Here is a 15,887-nt window from a genome sequence, read left to right as displayed (position 1 = left end):
AGCCCTTACCTGGTCTGGCCTAAATGAGACTCCACACTCTTAGAAATGGGGTTGCTCTGCAATGGATGAGCAAGCCACTCCATTCAAGGGCAATTAAGGATGGGTAACAAATGTTACCAGCAGCGATCACATCTCGTGTACTAATAAAGAGGAGGAGGCCATTCAACCCATTAGGGGTGCACTGGCTGTCTGAATGATCGTCATAACATAATGCCATTCCCCCTGCCTTTCCACAGGATGTTGGAAACAGGACATTGTTTCTGTTTAAATAATTGCCTAGTGCCCTCTTGGAAGGTCTTGATTGAGCCTGTCTCCAGCAAGGCTCCTGGACATTGCCAAATGACGATGTGGCTGGGGCAGACTGGAATCTGTCCTGTGAATCTCCTCTGAACTGCCTCCAGTTCAACTTTATCCCTGGGATAGATGCTGGGACCGACTGAGGAAGTTTGTGCGAAGATTTGTAGCTCGGGTGCTCGTTGTTGTGGTTCTGTTCGCCGAGCTGGAAGTTTTTGTTGCAAACGTTTCGTCCCCTGGCTAGGCGACATCATCAGTGCTTGGGAGCCTCCTGCGAAGCGCTTCTTTGATGTGGGCTTTGCATTAAGGGTGTCTGTCACCTTCAGTATAGCTTTTATCCTTGAATAAAGGGAGCTCTATGGAGTGGCCCTTAACTCAGGGTTCACTCATGAATGGGTCCCACAGATGTAAAGACCCATAACCCGTAGGCCATTAAGATTTCTGTGCTGCTTGTTTTCCTGTGGGATGAGGCAAGGCTCGCATTTATTTTAACCCATCCCCAATTGCCCTCGAACTGAGTGGCTTGCTCAACATTTCAGAGGGTACTAAAGAGTCAAACCTGTTCGCTGTAGGCCTGACCAGATAAGGATGGCAGTTTCCTTTCCCCCAGTCCAAATCTGGCGTCTTGTGAATCACCAATGATTCACTGCTGCGTTATCAGTGACCTTGCCCTCAGTTCTGGGATTTCCATTCTAAACCCCTTTGCTTCTCTCCCCCTCTCTCTTTTCAGAAGCTTCCCACTTTGACCAGGCTTGTGCTCGCCTTCCTTTGTATCTCCCGCCTAGGCAACTGGAGGGTCCAGTTTTGTTCAATTCCTGTGAAGCGCCTCAGTGTTTTACTTTGTTATAAAGGCTCAAGTCTCTGTGACTGACTGGCCTGCCTGAGGGAATGGCCCTGTTTGTTTTTACCCTGCCCAGCCACTGGGGAGTTTATCAGTGAGTCTCAGCTGTGCCTACGTCAGGAAGCTGCTTTATTCATTTATTATTTTTTTTTCTTTATTTATGGCTGAGGACAGCAGGAGATTTCCACTTCCTGTCCGGAAACTCCAGATCTTCTGATGGGACAGTAGTGATTGTAGAAGGCCGTTTGTCATGGCAACGGCAGAGAAAATAGAGTGTGAGTGGACAGATTATTTTAGGAACTTTTCAGTGTTGCAATCACATGGGATGGGAGAGGATTGGAAAATAGTGGCTATCAGTCAATGGTTTCGAAATATCCTGACTGCCATGCGTTTCTTAAACGATAAATGCTGTGCTGCCGTTCTGTTTGATTTGGCACTTGCTGAACATTTTCAAGGTGGAGAATCTGTTTGGGTAGAACTGAAACAGAAAAGGGGCAGAGCTTCAGGATGATTGCTTATCAGCTACCAAGCAGCAGTCACTGCGTTCATAGTTCAAGGAACTGACTGTAAAAGTACAGCTGCAACTGTACAAAGTATTAGATAGACCTCAGCTGGAGTGTTGTGTGCAATCATTGATCTCCCTGCCTGGGGAGGGATAGTTGTATTGGAGGCCTTTCAGAGAAGGTTCACAAGATTGATTCCAGAGATGAGTTTGACGTATGAGGAAAGATTGGCCACTTGAGGCCTGTACTCTCAGGAGTTTAGACTGAGGAGAGGAAATCTAACTGAGATATGATTTAGATTCCCATAGTCTGGAAACAGGCCCTTTGGCCCAACAAGTTCACACTGACCCTCCAAAGAGTAACCCACCCAGACCCACTCCTCTATCCTATATTGGCCCTGACTAATGTACATAACACGATATGGGCAATTTAGTATGGCCAATTCATTTGACCTGCACATCTTTGGACTGTGGGAGGAAACTGGAGCATCCAGAGGAAACCCACGCAGACACTGGGAGAATGTGCAAACTCCACACAGGCAGTCGCTCAAGGCAGGAATCAAACCTGGGTCCCTGGTGCTATGAGGCAGCAGTGCTAACCACTGAGCCACCACTGCTCCTTGGATGCTGCCTGATCGGCTCTACTTTTCCAGCACCACACTTTTTGACTCCGTGGTTATATTCAGCCTGGGGGAGACTATATACCTAGAGTACCAATTTGCAGATTGGTCACCTTATATGACCCCTCAGTCAGTGAGCCATAGGTGCTCTCCTCTAGAAATCTAAAAGGAGTAGGCTATTCAGCCATTATGACTCTGTACCATTGCCTAGATCGTGGTTGATCTGTATCTTCATTTGCACACCTTGAATTCATTATTCCTTTGTGCTGCTTGTGTTCCAAATTGTGTAAAATTTTCTTTTTTTAAAAAAGTTCTCTTATGGGATGTGGGTGTCACTGGCTGGGTCAGCATTTATTGTCTGTCCCTAGTTACCCTTTAAGGTAGGGGTGAGCTGCCTTCTTAAATCACTGTAGTCCATGTGCTATAGGTAGACCCACAATGCGCTTAAGGAGGGAGTTCCAGGATTTTGACCCAGTGACCCTGAAGGAACAGTGATCTATTTCAGAGTCCACGTGGTGAGTGGCTTGGAGGGGAACTTGTGGGAGGTGGTGTCCCCATGTATCTGCTGCCTTTGTCCTTTCTAATGGGACATGATTGTGGGTTTGGAATAAACCTAACCTTTCCATTTTCATAGGGAAGCGTGTTTCAGATTTCCATTGATTCTTGATCAATATGTTGCATAGATAATGATTTGGGCTCCTTCCATTGTTTGAGCCAGCTCCAATGCTGGTACCTAGATAGGGTTCTGTGAGATTCCCGCCTCTCTCATTTCCCACCACAGTACTCTCTTCTCAAGGGCTGCTTTACTGAGCTGGACGGTCTCCACTGGATTCCTGTCTTTAAGAATGATTGTATTTTGACCTGTAGGAATTCAATTAACCTCTTCAACTCTCCTTGCCTATCAAATACTAAATAGTTCTCCAATATAGTTCTTCCATTCCTCTGTTTCCAAGTCTTAATAGCATGAACTGTCCTATTGTCATTGCTTTCCTGACAAGATGGAACCATTGTTAGTAGAGAACTCAAATATCATTTGAACAGAGACACTGAAATATTGATGACATTTTGCATTTATCAGGACAATTTGCAAGAACCCCAAGTCTCAAACAATGATAACCATTTGTATAATTAACATGTTCATTCCCGTTATTATATCGGTAACATCCAAGGCTACAGGCAAATGGGTGGGAAAATGGGATTAGAATAGTCCGATGTTTGATATCCAGCATGGACATGTTGGGCCACTTCCTGTGCTGTAAAGACTCTGACTCTCAATGACAGTAGGAAATGTTAGATATTAACAAAGCTCTGGGCTGGTGGAAGGGTCCATTGCCATCTTTTTTCTTAAATGTTCTATATTGTGATGGAGGTTTTGTTACTAGCGCTAAACCTGCCTTGTGTCTGTTTTTATTTCAGGATCACCATGATATGTTGCTGGAGATCGAGCGAGACAAGGCCATCACTGGCAAGGTCATCCTCATTCAGAAAGTGGTTCGGGGTTTTAAAGACAGGTAGGACTCATCAAATCAAGTAGGTGCAACCCCAGCTTTATTCAAAAGGTCGTAATGTGATGGATATTGTTCAAAGGAATTGTCCTTTCAAACACTTGGCATTTCAGCAGTTTGACCTATTCAGTGTTAATGTCAACTTTAATCTATTCCCCTGCCACTGCAAAAGATCAGTTAGCAACCATTGCCAGTCTCGAGTTTATCCTGAATATGAAATATGCAAATAAGGCTAGTCCTGTGATGTGTGGGGGAGAGAAAATCTCAACATGCAATGACATGATTAGATTAGATTACATTAGATTAGATTACATTACAGTATGGAAACAGGCCCTTTGGCCCAACAAGTCCACACCGACCCGCCGAAGCGCAACCCACCCATACCCCTACATTTACCCCTATACCTAACACTACGGGCAATTTAGCATGGCCAATTCACCTGACCTGCACATCTTTGGACTGTGGGAGGAAACCGGAGCACCCGGAGGAAACCCACGCAGACACTGGGAGAACGTGCAAACTCCACACAGTCAGTCGCCTGAGTTGGGAATTGAACCCGGGTCTCTGGCGCTGCGAGGCAGCAGTGCTAACCACTGTGCCACCGTGCCGCCCACTAAGAGAGAACATGAGTTCTCTCTCTTTCTTTATGTTGAGGTGGTGACCTCCATGGTATTTTTCGCTGGGGCCTGGGGCAGGATTCTGGATTACCAATCCAATGTTCTGATGGCATGTGTTCGAATCCCACCACAGCAGATGATGAAAATTGAACTTAATTAGAAGTTTGAGAGGAAAAGTGAGCCCTATGGGAACCATGTGACCACTGTTGATTGTCATAATGACCTGTCTGTGTCACTAATATCCTTTTTAGGGAAGGACATCTGCCGTTCTTACCTGGTTTGGCCTAAGTAACTCCAGACCCACAGCAGTGGGGTTGACTCTTAAACTGACCTCAGGGCGATTAGGGATAGGCAATAAATGCTGGCCTAGTCGGTGATACCCACATCCCATTTTTAACAAAAAGTTTAAAAATATCAAAACCTTTTCTACTTGTTACAGACCTTTAAATCATAATTCATTAGAACCTTTTTAATGATATTTATGTCCATGGAATAAAGATTAATAGTGCAATTATGTTGACTAATAATTCATTGTCAAAAACATAGGGATTTCTAGATGAGAAAAGTCTGCCTAGTTCTGTTTCTGAAACAACAGTAGCTGGAGAAGCTCAGCAGGTCAGGCAGCACCTGTGGAGAGAAATTGGAGTTAACGTTTCGGGTCCTGTGACCCTTTCTCCAGAACTGCCTCAGATTCTGAGGAAGGGTCACTGGACCGGAAACATTAACTCCAGTTTCTCTCCACAGATGCTGCCAGGCCTGCTGAGCTTCTCCAGCTATTTCTATTTTTTGTTTCTGATTTACAGCATCCGCAGTTCCTTTTGGTTTTTGTTTTTAGTTCTGTTTTTTTGCTTTTGGTTCCGTCAGCATTTGAGACTGACTCCAGGATATCATAAACATAGTTTTAGATATCATCTCTGAACAGGGTGATTTAGAAAACATGTCACACATCTGGAGCAGGTGGCAATTGAACCCAGCCCTCCTGCCTCAGAGATATGGACATCCCTGCAGTGCCAAGAGCATTCACCAACATTTTTATTATTGATATGACTAGTGACTGTGTAATGGCTAGATGTGCACCTGTGAATGTCTATGAAGACATCCGTATTGACCAGGATAATGAGAATAATCCTTTCGTCCTCTCTTGCATTGTGTATTGGGATCTTCCACAGAATGTGAAACAGAATGTCTATCTCTTTAACATCTCATTGGAAGGACTGCATGCATGACAGTGCAGCACTCCCTCAGGACTGCACTGGAACAGCACCCTTGGTTTTGTTTCCATGGGAGTCCTGAATGAGACTTTGAACTCAGGACCTTGAGGTTCAGAGGGGAGTGTGCTCCCATGTGAGCCACATTGGTTACACTACCACCTGATGGCCTTGTGATTTAAAAAAAAATGAGCTCTTCACCAATTGGACTGTTTGGATTAATGTACAACCAATACAAAGCAAGGAAAAACTGAGTTCTGGAGTTTTCACCTATTTGAACACTATTGCACCTGTAGTGTGATACTCACCTATTTCTCAACACCCCTTTTGCATTATAATAATTATTATTAGTAGCAGTTGTAAAGTCTTTGACAAGGATCCGCATGGTAGGCTAATTAGCTAAGTTAGATATGCTCCTTGACAGTGGAGTCGCAGGTAGATGGGATAGTGAAGGTGGTGTTTGGTATGCTTTTCTTTCTTGGTCAGAGTATTGAGTACAGGAGTTGGGAGGTCATGTTGCGGCTGTACAGGGCATTTGGTTAGGCCACTGTTGGAATATCGCGTGCAATTCTGGTCCTCTTCCTATCGGAAAGATGTTGTGAAACTTGAAAGGGTTCAGAAAAGATTTACAAGGATGTTGCCAGGGTTGGAGGATTTGAGCTACAGGGAGAGGCTGAACAGGCTGGGGCTGTTTTCCCTGGAACGTCGGAGGCTGAGGAGTGATCTTAGAGGTTTACAAAATTGAGGGGCATGGATAGGATAAATAGGCGAAGTCTTTTCCCTGGGGTCGGGGAGTCCAGAGCTAGAGGGCATAGGTTTAGGGTGAGAGGGGAAAGATATAAAAGGGACCTAAGGGGCAACATTTTCATGCAGAGGGTGGTAGGTGTGTGGAATGAGCTGCCAGAGGAAGTAGTGGAGGCTGGGACAATTGCAACATTTTAAAAGGCATTTGGATGGGTATATGAATAGGAAGGGTTTGGAGGGATATGGGCTGGGTGCTGGCAGGTGGGACTAGATTGGGTTGGGATATCTGGTCGGCATGGACGGGTTGGACCGAAGGGTCTGTTTCCATGCTGTACATCTCTATGACTCTATGGGTTTCAGGGTGAGCTTGCCAATTGGATACAAGAGGCAGAGTGTGGTGGAGGGTTGTTCGGACTGGAGGCTTGTCACCAGTGGTGTTTTGTAGGAATCGGTACTGGGGTCATTGTTGCTTTCATTTATATGAACGATTTTGATCAGAATTTAGGAGGGATGGTTATTAGGGTCACTAATGGCCGCCAAATTGATGGCATAGTGGGCAATGAAGAAGGTTATCTGAGATTACAGAGAACCTGATCAATTTGGCCAGTGAGCTGAGGAGCAGCAGATGGAGTTTACACCGATCCTCCGAAGAGTAACCCACCAGACCCATTCTCCTGCATTTTCCCCCGACTAATTCACCTAACCTGCACGTTGTGGGACGAACCAGAGGAAACCCATGCAGACACTGGGAGAATGTGCAAACTCCACACTGAGAGTCACTCGAGGCTAGAATCAAACCCTGATGCTGTGAGGCAGCAGCGCTAGCCACTGTGCCACTCCCCCAAATTTAATTTGGATAAATGCGAAATATTGAGCTTTGATAAAACAATCAAGGGCAGGTCTTGTACAGCTAATGGTTGGGCCCAGGGTAGTGTAGCACAGAGACCCAAAGGGTTTAGCTGCATTAGTTCTTTGAAAGTGATGTCACACATAGACAGGGTAGTTAAGGTGATTTAATCCGCTTGCTTTCATTGCTCAGTGTATAGGATTTGGGATGTCAGGTTGAGGTTGTACAAGATGTTGGTGAGACCTCTTCTGGGCTCCCATGTACAGTTCTGACCACCTTGCTACAGGAAGGATGTTATGAGATTGGAGAGGCTTCAGAAAAGGTTTACCAGGATGTTGCTGGGAATGGAGGGTTTGTGGTATAGAGAGGGGCTATACCCAAGTGTAGGAGGTTGAGGATTACCTTGTAGAGGCTTATGAAATCATGAGGGGCATAGATAAAGTGAATAGCCAAGGTGTTTTCCCCACAGAAGGGGTGTTCAAAACTAGAGGGTATTGGTTTAAGCTGAGAGGGGAAAGATTTAATAAGGACCTGAAGGGCAATCTTCTCAGAGACTGGTTTGCCTATGGAATGAGCTGCCAGAGGAAGTGGTAGTACAGGTATAGTTACTAACATTTAAAAGTCATTTGAACAGGTACATGAATAGGAAAGATTTGGAGGGATATGGGCCAAACACAGGCAGGTGCAATGAGTTTAAGTTGGGAAACTTGGTTGGCATGGACAAGTTGGATGGAAAGGTCGGTTTCCATGCTGTATGACTCAATGAATCTGTGACTCTATTTAAAGATGATTTTTGGATTAAAATCTGTTCATTCTCACAAGTAGTGAGAGATCTCGGACTGTGGAACTGTGATTGTTCGTGTTGCATGACTAAGTTTTTTAACTAAAAGTTTAACTGTAACAGTCTGTAACATCGATGGAAGTGACATAAAATTACATGATTTGAGATTGAGAAAAGAGCAGGGAAGGAAGTGAGTTTAAGGGAGTGTTCTACTAAGTTAGTGTTTTATAGCTAAAAGTCTTTAAACTACCTTTAACTCAATAAAAGATTACTGCACTGTCCCGATAGGTTCTTATAGAGCGGGAAACGTCTATATGATTTTTAATGGCTTTAATTTAAAAGATCCTTTGTGCCTTCAGTTTTTATTATTCAATAATTTCTAGAAAGCAGAGGGTCATTACAATTCTATCTGTGACCACTTTCTATCTGTAATCCTCCATTGAATTTCTGGGACGGCAGGACTGATCTGTGAGGGGAGACTGGATCAGTTAGATTGGTCTTCATTTTGGAAGAATGGTACAAGGAAGGGGTAATCTCGTAGAAACCTGTAAAGTTCTAACCGGGTAAAAACAGGAAGGATGTCCTTGATGGTGGTGAGTCCAGAACCAGGGGTCACAGGCTGGATCACTTCGACTGAGATGTGGAGAAGTGTCTTCACCCAGAGAGTGGGGAGCCTGTCAAATTCTCTGCCCCCCCCCCCCACAGAAAATGGTTGAAGGAAGAAGTTAGCTATAGTTCTGAAGGCTAAAGGGATCAAAGGTTAAGGGGAGAAATTGGAACAGGGGATTGAGTTGGATGATCAGCCAAGATCTTATTGAATGGTGGAGCAGGCTCGAAGGGCCGAATGGCCTACTCCCACTTTCTATCTTTTGTGAATCATAGAATCTCTACAGTGTGGAAGCAGGCCACTTGGCCCATTGAGTCCACACTGACCCCTCTAAGAGCAGTCCCCATACAATCTCTATAACCCTTTCCATGTCCCTGAACATCATGGGGCAATGTAGTATGGCTAACCTGCACATCTTTGGACTATGGGAGGAAACTAGAGCACCCAGAGGAAACCCACCCAGACACCGGGAGAATGTGCAAACTCCACACAGTCACCTGAGGGTGGAATCGAACCCATGTCCCTGGTGCTGAGAGGCAGCAGTGCTAAGAAAGAGCCCTGTTTGAACGTAGCCTGCTGTCCTCTGGTCTTGCAGCTGTGCATCAGGTTGAAGCAGTTTTAGTCTGAAATAATCCCGTTTGCTTTTTAAAATCCTGAAAGTAAACAGTCACATCACCCCCTCAACACTCTCGCTTTCAGCGCAAATGTTTTGCATAATCTGAATCTGATACTTTCAGCTCCACAATTATTCTGGATGCTCCATAATTAAACAAAGACCTGCAGATGCTGGGAACCTGAAACAAAATTAGGAATCGTTTGAGAAACTCAGTAGGTCTGGCAGGATCTGTGGAGCGAGAGACATAGTTAGCATTTCAGGTCTAATGACCCTTCTTCAGTAATCATTTAACTGAGTTAACTCTGTTTCTCTCTCCACAGAAATTGCCAGACCTGCTGAGTTTCCCCAGCAATTTCTGTTTTGGATTCTGGATGCTATGTTCTATTTCCTGGCATTAGCTAGAAGTGTGTGTGTTATGCAGATTCAATGTTAAACTTATCAACACTGGGGCAGCAATGACCTAGTGGTATAATCCAGAGGCCCAGGCCGTGTTCTGGGGACCTGGGTTTGAATCCCTCCATGACAGCCGGTGGAATTTGAGTTCAGTAAAACCTGGAATTAAGAGTCTAATGATCATGAATCCATTGTCAATTGTTGGAGAAACCCATCTGGTTCATTAATGTCCTTCAGGGAAGGAATCTACCATCCTTACCTGGTCTGGCCTACACGTGACTCCAGACCCATAGCAATGTGGTTGACTCTTAACTGCCCTCTGGGCAATTAGGGATGGGCAATAAGCGCTGGCTTGGCCAGTGATTCCCTCATCCCGTGAATTTATTTTCTAATCCAAAATCTGATTTGCTTTTCCCATTCCACCACTGAGCATTAGAATGAATTAACCAGACAATAGGAATCATTTAGATTGTAAAATGCTACTTGATCCTTTAATCCTACACCTTAACAAGGTTCACACCATGATCTGAGCATTGATCACTGTTATCCGTCTCTCTGATTTATATTTCACATTGTAATGCTAATTCCATTTAATCCAGAGGTGGCTATTCAGCCCAACTAACTGTGCAAGTGTCTCTACTTCCCACAACGTGCTTTTACCTAACGTGGGCAGTGCTGGGGGGACATCTGAGTATAGGTGACAGTGGAATAATGTGACTAGTAATCTAGACCCCAGGCTAATGGTCTGGGAATACCTGTACACGGTCAAGACATTAACATGTCAGTCCAGTGACACTGGATTCCATGTTAATTCTGTTTCTCTCCCTTTTCATTGCCACCAGACCTGCTGAGTTTCTCCAGCGCTTGTCTTTCTTTCAGATTTCTGTTATGCACCGTTCTTTATTTTGTTATAACAGCATAAGAGGACTTGAGGCCAAGATCAGATCAGTTATGACTTTATTGAATGGCAGGGCACAGGCAGGCTGAGTAGCTTAGATCTTCTATTTCTTACATCTTTGTGAAACTCTCAACAGACCAGGCAGCACTTGTGTGTGGAGAGAGAGAGAGAGAGAGAGAGAGAGAGAGAGAGAGTTGATGTTAACTCTGCTCCTCTTCATGCTGAGTATTCAGACAATTCTCAGATTTTTTTTTTATTGTTTAATGTTTGTTTTTGGGGATGTTAGTTGAAGGATACATATTGGACAAAGTTCCTGGCTCTCTGTGGTACCTTGGGGTTTAATAACTCTACCTGAGAGGAAATACTAGACTTTTGTTTAATGTATCTAAAAGGTGGAACACTGATGATAGTGTGTTCCCTAGAAGTTATGCTCTTTCTTCTTGAGTGGGACTTGAACTGACAGCCTTCCAACACCGAAACGAGACTCTTATACACTGAAGAAGGGCTAATGCCCGAAACGTCGATTCTCCTGTTCCCTAGATGCTGCCTGACCTGCGCTTTTCCAGCAACACATTTCCATCTCTGATCTCCAGCATCTGCAGACCTCACTTTCTCCTCTTATACACTAAGCCATCAATCACTGTTTGGAACTTTAAACTCTTACTCTGCAACTAACCCATATTTTATTGATCCACGATTTCCCAGAAAAGTTAATATGATCATGTGCTGAATGTTTTGTTTTTGAGAGAACATGTTCCAAGCTGGGTTTTTAAAAATTCCAAAATATTCCACAGGTCGAACTTTGTAAAAATAAGGAAATCGGTGTTGTTGATTCAGAAGTATTGGCGTGGATATCAGTGTCGGAAGAATTTCAACGCAGTAAGTCAACTGTTCATTCTATTTCTTGTTTTTTTTTTAAAAAAAGAATTTTGTTTGCGGCTGTGGATGTTGGCAAGGCTGGCATTGGTTTGTCCATTCCTAGTTGCTGTTGAGAAGGTGGTGGTGAGCTATCATCTTCAACTGCTGCAGTCTGTGTGCACGCGCAGAGTACCTGCAGCTATGTTAAGGAGTGGGTTTTAACGCAGCGACAATGAAAGTACAGAGCTATTAGTTCCCAAGTCAGGAGGATATGTTACTCAGGGCAGTGGCACCTCAGTGTGTCTGCTGCCTGACTTGGGGATATCAAGGTTGGGAATTGCAAAGGATCTGCCGCATGATCATTTCCACTATTGTTAATCAGATTCTGAATGGACACCTCAAACATTCATGTTCTATCTCCTTACTCTCTGCACCTTCTCTGTGGCTTTAACACTGTATTCTGCCCTCTGCTCTTACCCTGATATACATTGCATGGTACGATCAGCCTGTAGAGCATGCAGAACAACACTTTTCACTGTATCTCAGCACGTGACAACAATAAATCAAATCAAAAGCAAGTCTATATTCGTAAGGCTCACCCACACCTTTCGACATCCCCCTTTTGGGGGAAACTTAGGTTTATTAAATAGGAGAACATGGTGACAGGCTTGTCCCCCATTTTCTGTTTGGGCCATAAAAGCCATTTGTTTTGACCTTAAGTGATTACTGTGCTGAGAGGAAGGCAGATTGGAACCAGCAGGTCAGTGATGATCTCGTTAAGTTATGCGTCCTGGAGCCACCACCTATTCCCTATGTTCTGGCGCCTGCGGTTTTGCTTAGTGGACCACACTGGTGTTCCAAGTCTGTGCTGCATTGTTTTGTTCCTTTTTCTCTTCAATGCTTCCTTCATTTTATCTCGGGCTAGATGCGAATTGGATTCTCCAGACTCCAAGCGCTCCATCGGTCCCGTAAGCTCTGCACGCAGTATCACTTCGCCCGGAAGAGAATCATCCTGTTCCAGGCCCGTTGCCGTGGTTACTTGGTGCGGAGAGCATTCCGCCATTGCTTCTGGGCTGTCATCACCATCCAAACTTATGTTCGAGGCATGATTGCACGTCGACTGTACAAGCGGCTGAGAGGAGAGGTGAGTGCTTTTTCCACTATGACTGGAGGGGAGAGAAAGGGAGCCCGTTACGTGGAGGTTGAGTCTGCCTCAACTTTAAAAGAAAAGTCGCCAAAGCCCAGCCGATCCATGAGGCTGCGCTCGATAACGAGATACTTAACAAGTAGTGGCTCAACCTGAAGGTCACCTAAGCCTCAAGTGAGAGGACAGGGTGAGGAGAATGCTTCATGATTACCTCAGCCTGTGCAGGAATTGAACCTACACACTGCAAATCAGCCATCCAGCCAACTGAACTAACTGTTGACTGTCAGAGTGAAGAAAGCTTGCATTTGTACGAGGTGTTATGGCTGCCAAGTGCTAACCTGACTGACAGGTTGTTAGCTTCCAAATGGGAACTAGATTGGTTTCTTTGTCAAATATACATTGTGGGTTTATGGGATAGGGCAGGGATTAATTTCAGAGCCCTTTTAATGACGCACCGCGTATAATGGACTGAATGGTAGTCTCCTCATTCAGTGATTCGGTGTCTGAGTGCCTGGAACAGCTTCATCAACAGCATGGCAGTCCCCCTTGTAATAAGTTAAAAGTCTCACAACGCCAGGTTATAGTGCAACAGATTTATTTTGAAGCACTAGCTCTCGGAGCACTGCTCCTTCATCGGGTAGTGCGTACTCTGGAAGCTAGTGCTTCCAAATAAACCTGTTGGACTTAAACCTGGTGGTGTGACTTTTAACTTTGCCCGCCCTAGTCCAACACCGGCTCCTCCATGTCATGGCCCTATGTGGTGGATATAAGAGCTCCACCATCCCAACCAGGGGTCGAAAAACCTCCAGGATTATCCCAGTAACTCCAGGCATTGCAGATTAACAAAGCCCTGGAGGTAAAAACCAAACCATAATTCCCAAATGGAAGTTAGGATCATACTTGACAACAAACAAATTCTGGGGCTTTGACAAAAGTGGAAGGGAAGGTGACTAATTGGGTTTGATATTCAGGGAGCCAACACTGGGCTCGATGGGCCAAATGGCCTGCTGTGCTATGATTTTTGGGTCAGTTCTTTTCGCTGCTATTTTTCTCAACTCATTGTCTGTGCATCAAGCCCATCTACTTAGCTGCTGCTTGTTTGAATGGCTTTTGCAGCTAAGTCACCTGCCACTTGTTTGAAAAGATAGTCAGCTATGCAATGAGCAGCTACCAAAGTCAGACAGAGTAAGAGCCCAAGGTTGTAAAAATTGATACATAAATGCAAATCTTTCTCAGTCAATCAATGAGTCACTGCAGGAGCGTTCTTCTCAATTGGCTCATGCGGCAGCACGGATTCGAGGATCTAGATGTAACTGAAACCTCTGCAATTGTTCCTTTTTTGTGTTTCTCCTTTGCCTTCCCAGTACCGTCGGAGGCTGGAAGCAGAGAAGCTCCGCCTTGCTGAGGAGATGAGACTTCGCAAAGAGATGAGCAGCAAAAAAGCCAAGGAGGAGGCAGAAAGGAAACACCAGGTGGATCACGTGAATGACTTCTGTCCTGTTTCCCTGAAAGGCTGAGGAACTTATAGTGGCGTCAGGGACTCTGATCATTTTTTTGAGTTCAGTGTAGAGGTCCCCCAGAATTGTTCATGGGATGCTGGACCAGCAATTATTGCCCTCGAGGAACTAGGGGAGCCTTTGGCTGCTGCTGTTTTTGGAGTGTGGGCGCCCCACACAGTGGGAGGGAATTCCATGATTCTGACCCAGTGACACTGAAGGAACGGTGATACGTTTCCAAATCAGAATGTTGAGTGGCTCGGAGGGGAACCCGTAGCTGGGTGGTGTTCCCATGTATTTGCTGCCCTCGTCCTTCTAGATGATGCTGGTCCCAGGTTTGGAAGAGGCTGTCTAAGGAACCTTGACACATCGTAGAGATGTACAGCACAGGAGTAGACCCTTCGGTCCAACTCATCCATGACGACCAGGTATCGTAAATAAACTTGGTCCTGTTTGGCCCGTATCCCTCGAAGCTACATGAACAGGATGGGCTACACTGTCTCTGTAATGTTACCCATTTCTGTCCCTGCATCAGTCCATCTTTTGCAGGGAGACTCTTTCATGCTCCTGCTACCTCTGATTTGACTATTCCAACGATTTTTTTTTTTTTTTTACAACCTTTCTCCTTTCCCCTTCTAAATTTGCAGTTTCTCCATACTGATATGCACACACCAAGCTCTGTTTCCTCTCTCTCATCTGCACTGTCCTACATTAGCTGCTGGTCCAACACAGCACCATTTTGAAAATTCTCTTCTGTGTACTCCTGTCTGTCCATGGCTTCACCCTCCCTGTAACCTCAGTCAGTCTTCATGATGTAATCCGGAGGCCTCTGACATGGGCAGTCAGTCCAAGGGCATTTGGGAATAGGCAACACATGCTGGTCTTGCTAGTGATGCCCATGACCCAAGAAAGAATAAAGGATTGCTGTAATGATTATTTTTATTGGCTGTATCAGAGAGTGGCCATGTTTTACCTCCCCACCCCTCTCCTCCAGTCCCTGGCGAGAATGGCTTTGGCTGGCAACTTTTTCTGTTCTCCTCCTCCTCTTGCTGCAGGAACGCCTCACCCAACTGGCTCTTGAAGACGCCGAGAGGGAGATGAGTGAGCAGAGAGAAGCCCGTCGGAAGAAGGAAATGCTGGAGCAAATGGAGAGGGCTCGGAACGAGCCTGTGAACGACTCCGAGATGGTGGATAAAATGTTTGGTTTTCTGGGCAGCCCCACTCCATTGCCTGGACAGGAGGGTCAAGCACCATCTGGGTTTGAGGTACCAAAGAAAGTTCCTGTTACTTTTTGATTTCCCTAATGCCTAATACCATTATCAGTGAGTCCATCCGGTGGCAGATCTGGGACATGGGAATTAGAATCCTCGAGAATTTGAATCATTTAGAATCTATATTGTGGAAGCAGGCCATTCAGTCCATTGAGTCCACACTGCCCCTCCAAAGAGCATCCCAGCCAGACCCACCCCACCCCTGTAACCCTGCATTTACCATGGCTAACCCACCAAAACTACATGTCCCTGGATAGTGCGGGCAATTTAGCATGGCCCGTCCCCCTAACCTGCACATCTTTTGGACTTGGGAGGAAACTGGAGCTCCTGAAGGAAACCCCATGCAGGTACGGAGAATGTGCAAGCTCCACCCAGACAGTTTCCAGAGGCTCAAATTGAACCTGGGACCCTGACACTGGTGAGGCAGCAGTGCTAACCACTGAGCCACCATGCAGTCCAATTGCTAGGTTAGTTTATATATATTTTTTTTTAAATCATCCATCGCATTCGTGTTTTAACATCCCAGTTATGTTGCTGTTGACCAACCTTTGCAGTAAATTTCAATGATTCATCCTCTACACAAACAGAAATGGCAAATGAATGTTCGCAAGTAGCAGAGAGACTTTAGGAGCCATTTTGTAG

The 15,887-nt window shown here is 45.2% G+C and overlaps 1 protein-coding gene across 4 annotated transcripts in view; it reads left to right on the top strand.

The window, feature by feature from the left end:
- The window catches only part of myo7aa (myosin VIIAa), a 194,659-nt gene that overhangs the window by 94,239 nt on the left and 84,533 nt on the right, over nt 1-15,887 (top strand). For all 4 annotated transcript variants that reach the window (XM_087988417.1, XM_087988416.1, XM_087988418.1 and 1 more), the window contains exons 18-22: nt 3,674-3,768; nt 11,268-11,352; nt 12,257-12,475; nt 13,843-13,950; nt 15,030-15,239. In XM_087988417.1, the coding sequence (XP_087844543.1) occupies nt 3,674-3,768; nt 11,268-11,352; nt 12,257-12,475; nt 13,843-13,950; nt 15,030-15,239 (717 nt within the window). The remainder of the gene's footprint in view (nt 1-3,673; nt 3,769-11,267; nt 11,353-12,256; nt 12,476-13,842; nt 13,951-15,029; nt 15,240-15,887) is intronic.

Source organism: Chiloscyllium plagiosum, unplaced genomic scaffold, assembly GCF_037043375.1.
Source record: "Chiloscyllium plagiosum isolate Xiang-an unplaced genomic scaffold, Cpla_swu_hap1 HiC_scaffold_6, whole genome shotgun sequence".
Classification (NCBI taxonomy): Eukaryota; Metazoa; Chordata; class Chondrichthyes; order Orectolobiformes; family Hemiscylliidae; genus Chiloscyllium; species Chiloscyllium plagiosum.
The sequence above is the reverse complement of the archived record's forward strand: the minus strand, read 5'-3'. Positions and strand labels throughout refer to the sequence as shown.